The sequence below is a fragment of the Silurus meridionalis genome, chromosome 6, assembly GCF_014805685.1.
Source record: "Silurus meridionalis isolate SWU-2019-XX chromosome 6, ASM1480568v1, whole genome shotgun sequence".
Taxonomy (NCBI): Eukaryota; Metazoa; Chordata; class Actinopteri; order Siluriformes; family Siluridae; genus Silurus; species Silurus meridionalis.
In genome coordinates this window covers 657,096-672,287 of record NC_060889.1, presented here as the reverse complement: position 1 = coordinate 672,287, position 15,192 = coordinate 657,096, and the positions used below count along the sequence as shown (strand labels likewise).

The 15,192-nt window shown below is 38.6% G+C and overlaps 1 protein-coding gene across 1 annotated transcript; it reads left to right on the top strand.

Annotated features, from left to right (window-relative positions):
• Positions 1-8,060: 8,060 nt before the first annotated feature.
• Positions 8,061-9,628, top strand: LOC124386980 (putative nuclease HARBI1). Its single transcript, XM_046851054.1, has 3 exons — positions 8,061-8,223; positions 8,697-9,113; positions 9,618-9,628. The coding sequence occupies exons 1-3, from the start codon at positions 8,061-8,063 to the stop codon at positions 9,626-9,628; spliced, it is 591 nt and encodes a 196-aa protein (XP_046707010.1).
• Positions 9,629-15,192: the final 5,564 nt, after the last annotated feature.

Below are 15,192 nucleotides of genomic sequence, written 5' to 3'. Positions count from 1 at the left end.
ATAGACCTCTTTTCACTCATAAAGCTGTAGATGAAGGTGATGATGTTACTCTGTCCTGCAAACAAGACAACTGATCAAACACCATCCTGTACTGGTACAAACAACATCCAAAATCTAAACCTGTGTTCCTTCTTTACATTCATGAATCTACTAAATTTAAAGTAACATTCCACCACGTCTGGATGTTGAAGTTGATAAAAATAATAAACAAGTGGATCTGATCATCTCTCTGCTGCTGTATCAGACTCTGCTCTACTACTGTGCTCTGGTGCCCACAGTGACAGGAAATCCAGCTGTACACAGTTTCTGCTATAAGGAAAGTAGTCATTTATGTTATCAAAGGACCCATTTCTTTCTCTTGTTATTGATAAAAGTTTATTCTTTTGTATCTTGTCTTCATCTAACAGCCTGATCTCTGAAAAGTAGAAATGTGACAGAAATTCATTATAAATATAGAATATGTTTTACTGACTTTTTGTTTACGTTTTACTGTATTTCATTTTCATTGTTCTTTGAGTAGCCTTGAAAGACTATGTATTTTAAAGACCAACTTCTGGATGTTCATTTCATTTCTACCAGACTCTTCACTCCACCACTATAGCAGACAGTATCAGAAACATCTGGCACACCACTGAGAGTTTTTTCTTTCTTCAGACAGTTTAAATCCTCCACCACATTATTTATATCCATCAATTAATTGTAAATATCATCTATTTTATTAAATATTTTAAACACCATTCAACATCCCAGAAGATGAACATTTTTTGCATTTCATGTTTTTTATTTTTTATTACTGATTATATTATACTGATTTATATTATACTGATTTGGTTTAAGATGGCGGTGACAGTAGCACTTCTGATAAATGGTTATTTCACCATTTTATTCACAATACATGGACACCAGAGTCAGCTGTGTTCATTATTGAACACTGCTACAGTACAGGCATCATGCAACAACAATCTGCATGATGATCTTGTAACAATTACGATGGTGCTGCAATCGATGCCGACAATAAAAACTGAAGACCGAACTGTGGGTGAATCTTATTAAATGTTATGTCCAACTGCCCGGGTTGATTTGTATTGAATCCGGAAAAACTGGCTTTAAAAAAAAACTCTTTGTATATCTTGTGCACGGTATCTGTTGTGAAAAGGGAAGCACGGAGCGCACGGCATCAGCCTAAGTTTAAAAATATGTCCGAAAATGGTGCCTTTCGAGTTTTTTTGCACCCAACTTTTTAAATGCAGATTATATTACGATAGTCGACCCGGTGGTCAAGATTTGGTTCTCGTGTGTGTCTCCGTGGTAACAATGAGTTTCCGTACGAGAGTGAAACTGAAGCTGTATCTCATTCTGAGATGAACATAGACTTATTAACTGTTGACTTTCGCCGGATTTATGTCTGCGGTTGATTTACGTTGAACTGTCTTAGTATCATTTAACCACACGATGTTTTTTTAGTAAGAACTGCATACAAAAACTAGTCGGTGACTTTGTGATTCCGTTACTGCTGGAATGCTCTGGATCAGATCTAGAGGCCTTCTAATAGGAAGCGAGTATTGCGGCGCAACGTCTAACCGGGCAGTGGGCTCAGTTTTCATTAAAGTAGCGTTGATAAACTTCATATCTCTCGACAAATGACTTGTACATTTAGACACGCTGAACATCACAACTTAAATTGCATATGTCACTTCTGGCGTATGGGCATAAAATAACTCTGGGTCTTTCGCAGATGTGCTTGCACAGTGATAATAGTTGATTCAAAGATCTGGCTCCTCAGTAGAAAGCACATACCTAATTTGACGTATTGAAGATACAGCACATGGTAAACACGAATGGATTCTGAAGAAAGTGACGCGCAGATCAGCAGTTTACACCGGGTTCTCATCTTGTTTCTAACTGGGCAGTTGACAGTCAGAGCTGTCTAAACCATCGGTGACAGCTGACGACATCCACAAGTTAAAACTCGTTGGAGTCTACTGCATGGTGAGTGGTCATTAACCTTGCGAGATTGTCGGGATCTGCTGAATGGACTCGTAAGTACAACAGGTTTCAACTAAAGCGATCAAAAGGGACCATCTTTTAGTAACTACTGGGACTCTGAATGTGCAGCTCAACAGCTTCCTGGTACAAGCCTCATAGTATGTCAACTATCACTCTGAATACGATATCTATTGCTCAAAGACACATTGTGACGGTTCCTCAGATAAAGCGCTATTAATCCGAAGTTATCCTGCCATTTACAGGAGGCGGGGTCATTACTGGCAAGACTCATGTACGATTTAAGCTCCACCAGTTTGTTGAGCAGCGTCTCGCTTGGGAAACAACCAGTGACGCAGTGGCAGGGCTTGACCTTTGTACCAGCTATTGAACGCATTGAAACAGGACTCTCTGTTTACATTCACCTGGCGAGTCTTTACAGGCCGTATATGCAGGCAAAAGCCATTTCCCCTGAAAAAACAGTCCATAAAATCAGGCTTTGTCTTAATGTGAGCAGGCTTAACGGAAAAGCCACCGGCCTATAAATGCGAATAATATGAAATACCTGAATGGGCAAGTTTGCATTTTCCCCATCTTAAAACGACAAACCCAAAATTGCGTTATTTACTGCGGAATGCTCGCCTTAGTAAGGTAGATTTACTTTTGCAAATAAATAGCGGGTAGTTATTTTCTAATGTGACAAAAGCTATCTATGACCAAAAATAAACCGAGACGTAGGTAATTACAGCTTTACTTAGTATCGGGCTGTTATCATTCAAAATGGTGTTACGTCTGGCTATTAACCCGGATCTCTCTTTCGGTGTTATTGAGGCGATCGTCTAGTCGAGTTAATGTCGACTAACTTAAACAGCATGGATGGAGCACCGTGAGTTTTTTGCTGTGATTTATTGATAAGTTCCATGACAATGCACTGTTGTTCAATGAGTCTGGGTCCGCACAGCTCTAATCTCCTTCAGTTACACGCAATCATTCCTCAGCACCAAATGATCAAACACGTTGGAAAAGATATTTCCCCAATGCTAGATTCGGTTCCTTTATTGAAACAACCTGTTGGAACTCACTATCGCTGTTCTTTTTCTATGCTTACTGCAGGATCTATCTGTGAGCAGCATCTTTCATCTTATGTTTACTATTTGACAGCTAGCTGCTCACGAACTTCTAAATATAATCTGTCCAACAGGATCCCGAGGATGCTCTCCAACAGCTCAGCCAGATTGCAGTGGCGGCTTGCGTTATTAAATCGCACCAAAATCCTCATACTGAGCATAACTGGGGCCATACAGTGTGATCTTGATTGGAATTGCAACCCAAGAACTGCTAAATGTCCCCTGTTCCGGTTTAGATCAGGGCTGCTGGTGACGTCTTCGTGACACTGTGACGAGGGGTTATACAATGTACATACAGAGCCTCGACACGCGATATAAAATCTCAAGGACATCACATACCTTATCATAAACGCATACATGGAGACCAGTGACTGTGTATGGCAGCTGGAATGACGAGTATTGAGGAGCAGTGTCTGCCGGTCTAATCAGTGTTCACATGCTAAGCGTAGTAGTTTTCGAGCTTTTCAAGATTCGTACACTCTAAGTTAAGAGGAAATTGCACTTTACCGAAACCGAATGCAGTTAAAAACTGATCTCCCTGCTAGTCATGTGTTTACTGAAACAGCTCATAAACCAACATGGGCCCGGCTATCCAGGCTCTCTGTAACAGCGCTGGATGCTGTTTGTCAGTCTAAACGAGGTCTAGACCGAGTTGACGATTGCCTTGCGTCGGAAGCAATTTTCAGCCGCTACCGTTCCTCCCAAGCCCTTTACTCCAGCCGTCATGTCACGCATTAGAAATGACTTTTCTGGCCAGACTGATTATGCCGCCATCAGGGATCAACCTTAATAACAGGGGTATGTTCCCTCGCCAAGCTAATACCAGTCAACCATGTGAGTCTAGATCTGGAAATTGAGCTCCTAGCTGCTTGTTCATCTGATAGCAGGATATTAATTTCAACCTCACCTGGTCATAACACCAGCTCCATCACCAAGAAAGCCCAGCAGCGTCTCTACTGTCTGAGAAGGCTGAGGAAAACTAACCTCCCTCCCCCCATCCTGTCCATGTTCTACAGAGGGACCATTGAGAGCATCCTGAGCAGCTGCATCACTGCCTGGTTTGGGAACTGCACCGCAAGTCCCTACAGAGGATAGTGAGGACAGCTGAGAAGATCATTGGAATCTCTCCCTCTATCATGGACATTTACACTACACGCTGCATCCGCAGCACACAGCATTGTGGACGATCACACACACCCTCACACACACTTTTACACTCCTACCATCAGGAAAACGGTTCCGAAGCATTCGGGCCGCCACAACAAGACTATGCAACAGTTTCTTTCCTCAAGCCATCAGGCTACTTAATACACAGAAATGAAACGGAACTCTTACACACACACACACACACACTCAAATGTGTGTAACGAACTGTACAATTTTTCCTGGACTTAACACTTAACACACTCATCACTCATCTCAATCCATTCCACCACCATTCATTTATTTATTTATTATTCTCAACTGTATCATACTCTCAACTACTGTTTTTTGCACATTTATCATTATCATTGTATTATACTGTTTACATGCTGTTTTTTGCACCTTCGACTGCTGCTGTATTATTTTGCACTACATTGTACTGTTTATACTCACTTCTGGGATAGTTTTTTTATTTTGTATAGTTTTTTACAGTTTTCTTGTACAGTACTGTAAAATCAAGTATACAGTAGGTTTACTGGTCGGCGCTATATAGGGTTTTATGTCTTGTCTTGTGTCGTCTGTCTGCACTGTTTGCACCAGGTTGCACTCGATGCACTTTATGTAGCTTGTGTTGTAGCTCTATGTTGTTTTGTTTGTTGTTGTTTAGTGTAGCACCAGGGTTCTGGAGAAACGTTTTCTTTTTCACTGTGTACTGTGTACCACTGTGTATAGTAGAAATGACAATAAAAGCCTCTTGACTTGACTTGCCTTAATATCCATCTTTATATTGTATTCCATTTGGAAATCAGCAATGATCTTTTTACCAATCCATCTTATGATCATTGTTTGAACAATCAATAAAGAGATTCTTTTGAAATCAGAGTTCATTTAAAATTAAAATAAATTGTTTGTACAATTGTTTTAAATCCTGTTTTAAAGTCTTTCTCCACAAGGTGGTGCAGTCACATATCTTATTGTCAGACATGTACCAGAATCCTGCCACATCTGCCAGCAATGTTGAGCTCTTTTATTATGAATTATACTTTGCACAACAATACACATACACACACTCACACAAGTGAATACACACTGCAACCTTCACTGAACCCAGCAAACCTCCCACACTGTGCACTGTGCACACACTGGTATTACAAAGAGCAGCAGCTGGTTTGTTCCTCATCTTATTGAAATACCTAGAAAAAAGTTGGTTGTCGTATTTAATAAACATGATTTGTTTTTACAGAATGAATAAATAAATTAAGGACAGTACTGTATACAATTTCACATAATTCACATAATTATTCACAATGACTTACTTATTCACTTATACTTATTATTACTTACATACTTATTCACAGCAATTTCTGATGAGGCTGAAGCCCCCAATGCAGTGACATCACTTATAAAAACAAATATAACAGATAATGAAAATATGTAATAATTGAATCAGCTAATTATAATTTTAGAGATTAAAATAATGCATTAATTCGGAATGCTTCATTTAGAATCAACAATCTGTCAGTAACATTGGTGACTTGGTCATGTGATGCTGTGAGGTGGAGCTTCATGAACATTTATGATGCTACAGAGTGCAGAAAGTTCAGTATAGTTTCATTCAGCTAAGAGCATTTATCATGTTCACTATCATTTTCATGTGTCTGTGGCTTTCAATAGGTGAGTTAAATTCTGATTTTTTTACTGTTTCAAAAATTGATTGCTTAATTTGTAATTAATTATTCTTTGATTCTGCAGTTATATTATAATGGATTATATAATCATTAAATGTTTTTATCTCTATGACAGGTGACTAAATGGCGGATTCAATAAAGTCACTTCTCACTCATAAAGTTGTAGATGAAGGTGATGATGTTACTCTGTCCTGCAGCTACAAAGACTTTAGTGGTTCTGTAGGGAATCTGCAGTGGTACAAACAAGATCCAAAATCTAATCCTGAGTTCATTCTTTATATTTATGAAAGTGGAGCTTTAAGTCCCAACATCCCACCAAGAACGAGTGCTAAAGTTCATGGAAATAAACAAGTGGATCTGCACATCTCCTCTGCTGCTGTATCAGACTCTGCTCTATACTACTGCGCTCTGACGCCCACAGTGACAGGAAACCCAACTCCACTGTACAAAAAGCATTACACAATTTTATAATACTGATGGCTGTTAAACTGTCAAAGTTCAATAGTATTTGGTGATATTAAGTTTGAGTTAAAATAAAGAAAATATCTTTAGAATAAATGAGTGTTTAGATAAAAGTGTAATAAAATTATTTATACAGTATGTTCACAGTTTCATGGTGATGTCTCTTGCTTCAGTATAACAATGTTTATTGGTTGCTTAGTACAATAATGTGGTAGATTTTTAAATCAATCGTTAAATATTCTAGACATTTAATAGTGATATCATAAAAAAAAAAACCTCAGGTGTCTTTAACACTGAAATTTTTGTAGACACAACAAACTATTTTGCCAATAAATCTATTCATTTAAAGTATTAAATAAATCAAATCATCTCTATAAAACTCATCACCTACAGTAAATGTAGCACAAACACACCAATTTCTCCCAGAACTTTCTACCAGGTGATTAACTTATAGTATATCAACAATTAACAATTCAGAGATATTAAACATAAAGCCCTAATCATGTCTTAATCACTCCTGTGTTTCCTCTGCCTGTGTTACCTGCAAATGGAACCACAGTAACTTCTGTCTCTCCTGCTTTGTCTCCTGTGGGTTGTTCTGCAGCAGCATCAGGGTTCCTCCCAACAGCTCCAGCCATGACCACAGGGGGTTTATCATGACAGACTCCATCATGAAGGGGCGGATACAATCACAGTTGTCATGAATATGCATTAACATGCAGATAAAAGGTGGAGTTAGCGGTGGAGAAGTTCAAATAGTCATCACTGTCATTTATTCTAAAGCTGGAGGTCTGAACTAAACACTCAGGATCACAATGTTATTCCTCTTCTTGCTTTTCCTCACTGTTGCTGATATTGGTAAGTCTTATACATTACACTTTAATTTATTATATTTTATAATTGACAAGAAGCACAATTTCCATGTGAGTTATTGCCTTGCAATGTTTTTTATAGCAGAAGCTGCTGACATCAGCATTAAACCAGTCCAAACCCATGTATTTTCAACTGAAGGCAGCAACATCATACTGTCCTGCACATATACTGGAACAGCTTATGATCTCCACTGGTATCAACAAAAACCTGGATCAAGACCAGAGTTTCTGCTGATGATTGATGAATCTAGTGGACTTGTCACAAAGGCTCAGCCTCCTCATCCTCAATTTTCCATCACAAATACTAAAACAGAGGATAAGAAGGTGGATCTGCACATCTCCTCTGCTGCTGTATCAGACTCTGCACTGTACTACTGCGCTCTGAGGCCCACAGTGACAGGAAACCCAACTCCACTGTACAAAAAGCACTACACATGACTGCAGCAGATTCATGCTTTTCTCACTAGATGGAGCTGTTTACGTTTACATTCACTTCCATGATATCGACTACACCTGGGGGGTATTCCAGAAAGCAGGTTATGTGACATACCTGGGTATGTTTAAGGGTAAGTTCGTGGATAACCTCAACTTTCGGTTCCAAAAACGGAGGTAACTTTCTGGTTATGTATGTAACCATAGCAACTGACTCTCTGAAGATAACCTGCTCGGGAGCAGGTTATGTTTCAGTGTAACTTCGGCGTGCCCTTTTGATGAGGATCCTTTGGACGTAGAAGCACAAAATATACAGTATTTTTCGTCGGAGAGGGTTATAAGACCAAGTATTGATGTTTGCATACCCTAATCAATATTTGAAAGAGCGTTATCGTTTCTCAAAAAATTCGTTCGTTTATTTAACACGTCTTTTAAAACCGCATATCGCAAATGTGACAAACTTCTGCACAGAAAACATTTTTGTACAGTGTGGGCGATTAGGGGCATGTGGGAAAGGCGACTGTGTGTAAAGCCGTTCGTACAGTATGTCTGGCACACACATATATATTTAATATTTAGTCATATAAATAATATCTATACATGTATTCATTATGCCCGCACACACTTCATACTTCCAAAACTTTCTGTTTCAGGGATTCCAAATGTAATTGGGTGCATTGATGGCACTCACATTCCTATTAAAGCTCCACCAATAAATGAGGGAGACTATTTTAATAGGAAATCTATTCATAGTATCAATGTGCAGGTAACAACAATTTTTCCTTCTTAAAATCATTAAAGTCATTACTTTTTCCACTAACTAGGTAATATGTGAGGCAACCCAAATCATTACCATTGTCGAGGCAAAATGGCCAGGATCTGTGCATGATGCCAGAATTTACCAGACATTTCAGCAGGGCATGTTTTGCTTTATACAATTTTATTTTTTCCTTTTACTATATTTGTGTTGTACATTTCAATCATTACAGGACAGTACAATGGTTATTTGCTGGGGGACAGAGGATACCCTTGTCTGCCCTATTTAATGACACCCTACTCTGAACCTGAGCCTGGACCACAGACACGGTTTAACCTGCCTCACAGCCGAACACGGGCCAAGGTGGAGATGACTATAGGGATCCTCAAATCTCGGTTTCAGAGTCTGCGTGGGCTCCGGGTTAGTCCAGAGAGGGCATGCAACATTATAGTAGCTTGTGTTGTGCTTCACAATATTGCCACTATAAGAGGAGAGAGCCACCCTCCTTGTATTGAGGAAGATGGCCCAGAGGAACACCTACAGATTTTAGAGGCTAACAGAGACGGAAGACTTTTGAAAGACAGGATCTGTCAAAATCACATTAATTTTTTTGCACTGGTCTGCCAGGCAGTGTATTTCTTTATTTCCTGTAAAATTCAATAAAATAATTATTTATATTGCTTTACACATACACACACACACACACACACACACACACACACACACACACACACACACACATACCACTTTTAACATGCAACAGATTAATATTCAGACAAGTTCTCACCTTAAGGCGATGCTCCAGTAATTCAATTTCAAGTGCTGCTTTTTTAATGAGAAACCTTTTCTCTTCCATTTGAAACTGAATAAGGTCCATCTCCATGTCACTTTTTCTTATTTGTTTTTGGAGATGGACCTTATACAGCTCAACAAATCAATTACAACTGTGACAGACTGTGTTCTTTCTGGAGGGTCCAATAATACAATACGTCCATCAGTATCTATAAGAACACACAACCCATTAAATTCTCAATATTATCAAAGAAAATAATACATGAAAAGAGGAAGATGTCAGACTAAGATCACAGTAGCCTATACATTATATGCAGTTAAATAAAATAAGCCTACATAAAAATGTATCTTGTTCAAAAAGCCTTTAAGTGACAGAGATAGTAATTTATTAGGACAAAAAATGAAAATCATAGAGGTAAACTTACATTTCACCATTTTTCATCATCACTTGTGGTGCATGGTGTGTGTGATGAACTGTCCCTGGAATGCCAGTAACCACTGGTCGCCCTTTATTAAGGGACAGAGCCAGCTCCTCAGAGGGGGTGAGGGGAGGTGGTGGTGGACCCCCGCCAGTTAGACGGGCTTCAGTCTTCTTTTTATTAGCTACATGACAGAATTAATATTCTAAATCCTGTTATAATAATAGTTCAGTAATTGTGTAATGAAATATGACCTTTTGCAGAATGTTTTGTGTTTCATTTTGACTTGGCTTAAAGTTCTTGTGGCTCAGGAGGATTACAGCTTATTAAATAAGAAATATACATTATTATTTTAAACTAAAAAAATAAATGGCAGGAAAAGTAAATGCTTTCATAGTGATATAACATATTCAAAAGGATGTATAAGTCATACTTCATTATTTTGCATTATAATAAAACGGGAGCCAATACCAAATTTGTAATTTAATACACTCATGCATTTACTCTGTCCGTATTTTTGCCAAGCCAACTCTCTTGCTTTAGCTGATGCAGCTGTATTGCTTCTTTTAATATTATTGGCTTAAACTCCTCATAAGCATTAAAACCTCCAACTCCGCCTCTGTGAAATACGCTGCTCTCTTTTTTTCGCTTTGAGTTTCCATGGTGACTCGTGAAATCGGAGATCCATTGAAAATGTCTTTATACATGCACCGTGCACGCGCATTACCTCTGGGTAACCAGTTGGAGGTTGATTAAACTAACTCTTCTCAGGTGTTTTGGAACCGACATACTCATGGTATGCCTGTTTGGGGTAAATCAACCCAGAGGTTATGATTTAGCAAATGGTAAGTTAACCAAGCTTTCTGGAATACCCCCCTGAACTGAGGCTAAAATATAACTATATAACGTCAACAATATTTAAAGCATACAATTACAAACAGTTAATGTTACAAATGAGCAGATATTGGCGGATTTTTGTATAACATTAAAAGGCAATGCTGACAAAAGCGATGCAGAGATGTCTACAAACAATATGAGTTTATATGATCAGAATGTAAGACTAAATAACTTACTCATCGTAGCAACTTGCTGGAAAGTCCTCGCTCTTCAAAATGCAAACGCTCCTCGTCGGAATCGCAATCTTCTTCAGATGAAAAGGTAAATTCTCTGGCATTGTTTTATGCCACTGTCCGGGGGGCGTGTGTGTGTGTGTGTGTGACTCAACGTGTGAACTGTTTTACCTGTGAATAGCGGGGGGGCGTGTCCGCTCGCAGCTCATTATCAGATAATGAGCTGCGGTGGAAAATCTGTGCCTCTACTTGGTTTTACATGATTTACATTCATTGAAAACATATGTTCACCGACTTATTCTAAAACTACACACTTTAAGCTGTCTAAAGATATATTTTTTATTTCCGTGTGTCGGCTATTGGCCGAGTTTCAGCGCTTTTTGATGACGCGTTTCTAAACAAAGTTTACGCAGACAAAGGCGACAGATGGCGCACCCTGACTATTTTATTCATTTAAAAAAAATACAACGTTTTGTTAATGTAGTGAGCATACACAAATGAAAGTAGACCCTTTACAGATTTAAATGATGTATTACTTTGACATTTCTGATCAAATATGACCGAGCAGTTTCAGCTCTTTTTGCTGGCATCTGAAAAAAAAGCACGTTTGGGCGCCGGCGGCAATTCAGACTCCAGAGGGTTAATACACTCATGCATTTACTCTGTCCGTTATTTTTTGCCAAGCCAACTCTCTTGCTTTAGCTGATGCAGCTGTATTGCTTCTTTTTAATATTATTGGCTTAACCTCCTTATAAGTGTGCATTAAATCCTCCAACTCCGCCTCTGTGAAATACACCGCTCTCTTTTTTTGGCTTTGAGTTTCCATGGTGACTCGTGAAATCGGCATACCATTGAAAATGTCTTTATACACATACATTAACTCTGGGTAAACAGTTGGAGGTTGATTAAACTAACTCTTCTCAGGTGTTTTGGAACCGACATACTCATGGTATGCCTGTTTGGGGTAAATCAACCCAAAGGTTATGATTCATCAAGTGGTAAGTTAACCAAGCTTTCTGGAATACCCCACAGATCCTCAAATCCTTCTTTCTCATGAAAACATCCCTGAGAGCTGCCTATCATGTAATGCTGACTGAGAAATCAGAGCTAGAATTGTGTTCAGGGCTGAAGTGTGATTTCTTTTCACTGTGAATGTCACACTTTCATCACGTTGTTAGATTTGTGGTGAGTTGGAGGAAATATTATTAATATTAGACTGTGGTTTAAAGCTGCTCCTAGTAGATGGATTTCTGACTTTGAATTGCTCCTGGGTTTGAAAATGTTAGCAATGTGTGTATGACCTGTATGTAGGAGTAAATATTTATTACTGTGTTAAGGTTTTCTCCTTGGTGAACACAAGATGGCGCAGTCACTTATCTTATTGTGGGAAAAGTACTAGAGCTCCACACAACCCTGCTCACATTCTCTGATGATGAATCCTCATTTTCACAATAAAACCTCTGTGATATAAACTACAGCTGTTCTTCTATCATACACACTGCACTAATATTATCCTCACTCCTGCCCTGATTACTCTTAGTAGCTCAACTCATTTATAGAGACACCATTCTGATAAAACTACACAACTGTCCACTTCACACTAAACTGTCATAAGAATAAATACTCATTAATACTCATAACTCATACTTTTATTAGAGCTGAGCATCAAGAGGTTTAACAGTCATTAAAAAGCTATTTAAAATATACATCTCTATTAATCTCCTTATTCTCAATAAACCTTTTTTTTTCTAACATGATATTAAATCTTCAGTTATAACTGAAGCTCAAAATGTGAAGAATTTTTTGTTTATATTTTTGTAGGTTAAAATGATTGTATTTACATAATTACAATATAAACACTGTGTTTGCTGTCAGTAACATTGGTGACTCTGTCATGTGATGCTGTGGGTGGAGCTTCATGAACCTTTTAGAGTACAGAAAGACCTCAAAATATTTTCATTCAGCTAAAACCATTCATCATGTTCACTGTTATATTCATGTGTCTGTGGCTTTCACTAGGTGAGTTATACACTGACTTTTATTCATTCAGAACCCTTAATATTGATTTATCAGTTAAATTGTAATTATGTAAAAGTTACAAACATTATATTCTCTTCTCTATGACAGGTGACTCCATGGCAGATTCAATAGAACCACTTTTCCCTCATAAAGTTGTAGATGAAGGTGATGATGTTACTCTGTCCTGCAACTACAAACCAACCACCTATGCTACAGATTACTACCTGCACTGGTACAGACAACATCCAAAATCTAAACCTGAGTTCCTTTTTTATATTTCTGATTCAACTGGACATAAAAGTGACTCCATTTCACCACGTCTGGATGTTGAAGTTGATAAAAATAATAAAAGAGTGGATCTGATCATCTCCTCTGCTGCTGTATCAGACTCTGATCTATACTACTGTGCTCTGGCGCCCACAGTGACAGGAAATCCAGCTGCACTGTACAAAAACCCTGACACAGTTTTATTATACTGCTAAACTACCTGATTGCTTTTCAATTCATATTTTACTGGATATGCTCAAATGTAGATTTGTACAGAAAGTGTAATCTTATTACAAGCAAATTCAATTAAATTTTTTTAACCAGATATGTTGTTTGCTTGAATTTACAGCATACTGAATTAATTGAACATAAAGTTATAATTACCACTGTGTTAACTTACTGTCATGAACTTGTGAATTAAGAAATGTCTTCTTTTTCTCTGTAACCCATTATTTAAGGTGCACTGGAACATGATGGTAAAGCTGAGGGGGGAAAAAAACCTTGGTGTAGTCACTTCTAGAAATTCAACCACCTGCTTTAAAACACATTCTCTTTTTTTCCTCCAGAAAGTGACTTCCAACAGTTAAATGTGAACACAGTTTGTGGTTGTATTTCAACAAGACATATTGTATTTACATGAACCTGTAAGACACTAACACTCCTTATAGCACATGTAAATCTCACACAGCTGTCTGACAAACTCACAATGTCTTTGTGCTCAATATTAGTATTAATTCCTCACGCTCTGTGTGGGAGCCTCAGAATATAAACATCATTTAAAAATCTCTAAATGGGAAATAGCGAGTATATAAACAAGCTTAAAATAGAAATTATGAAAATATTTATTCAATAAAATTATGCAGGGAAATTGCATTGAACTCATCACACCAATGTTGTACTTTTAATAGTGTATGTTGATGGTGTGTTGCCAAATTAATAGGAAATATTATCATCTGCGTCCCTTCATCATAATCTTCCGAGTAAAACAGATATTATTTATGGAAGATGAAAGCTAGAAAGACTCAGTTCACTGTCACTGATTCTGTAAAGTGATGATCTGTACAATGTTACACTACAACAGCAGCACTTCCTGGGTGTGGTCTTCTAGAGACGTGTTCCCTCATGTGTAAAGTTCAGCACATACAGCACTATTATACAGAATCCTCACAGAGCTGTGTTCAGAAATGACTCAACTCTACACCTTACTGTACATAGTGAGATACACACCACTGATTCTCACTGTAGTTACAAGTAATTCACTTTCACATTCAATTCCCTTTTTATTGTATTGTCTAATGTTTGTGTAGTAGGTTGAAAAAAATATATATGTATAGATGTTAAAATTAAAGAGGAAAAAAAGGACACCCCCTTTAAAATTTTGTGTTGTTCATAAATGATGCCTTCAACATTTGTTTATTGATGGGTAAATTCATTGTTACATTCTTTGTTGTGGGTAAAGAAAATGTTGCTGTTATTATTGTTTCCTGTAGAGGGCGTTTAGCGCTGTTTAACTAAGGTACTGCACCGGGCGTTCAGAGTTAATTAAACTTTGCCGGAGCTTACAGCCAGTACTCCTGTCTCACAGCGTTTTATTTATCATTCTACAGAGCCGGCAGAAGCGGTTAATTCACCTCACCCATTCAGGCTTCCCAGCCCTGATGCGGGTAACAATTTGGGGGCTCGTCCGGGATCAGCGCCACCTGGTGGTCGGGTGCTGATCATCAAAGAACCACAGTGGTTAAACGTCATTCGTCCCAGACCAGCGAGTTGAACGGCAGACACCAGCAGTCCAGTCATGGCTACTCTTCGAGAACTACGGTGGGAGATCGAGAAGCAGCTTCACCTGCTGGTCTGCTCTTCTAACTGCAAAGCACTCTACAAGGTAGCCCTGTGTTGCGCGGAGGAGGGAGAAAAGGGGGTCCCAGACGGGGATGCAACAGAAGTGGAACTCAGCGTCATTGTTGATTTCATGCGAGGAGAACAACTGCAGCGTCTAGAGGACCAAGGAATGGCCCTTGCGCATGAATCTGCTGCAGTCATGTGTGTTTTGTACAGTGGAGTTGGGTTTCTGTCACTGTGGGCCTCAGAGCGCAGTAGTACAGTGCAGAGTCTGATACAGCAGGAGATGTGCAGATCCACTTTCTTTTCCTCTGTTTTAGTA

What these genes read in the sequence shown, in the direction of transcription:
- LOC124386980 (XM_046851054.1), top strand. Translation starts at nt 8,061, where the DNA reads ATGTTTGCATACCCTAATCAATATTTGAAAGAGCGTTATCGTTTCTCA. An exon ending in ATTAGGGGCATGTGGGAAAG is followed by an intron (nt 8,224 to 8,696) that starts GCGACTGTGTGT and finishes CAATCATTACAG; the next exon opens with GACAGTACAATGGTTATTTG.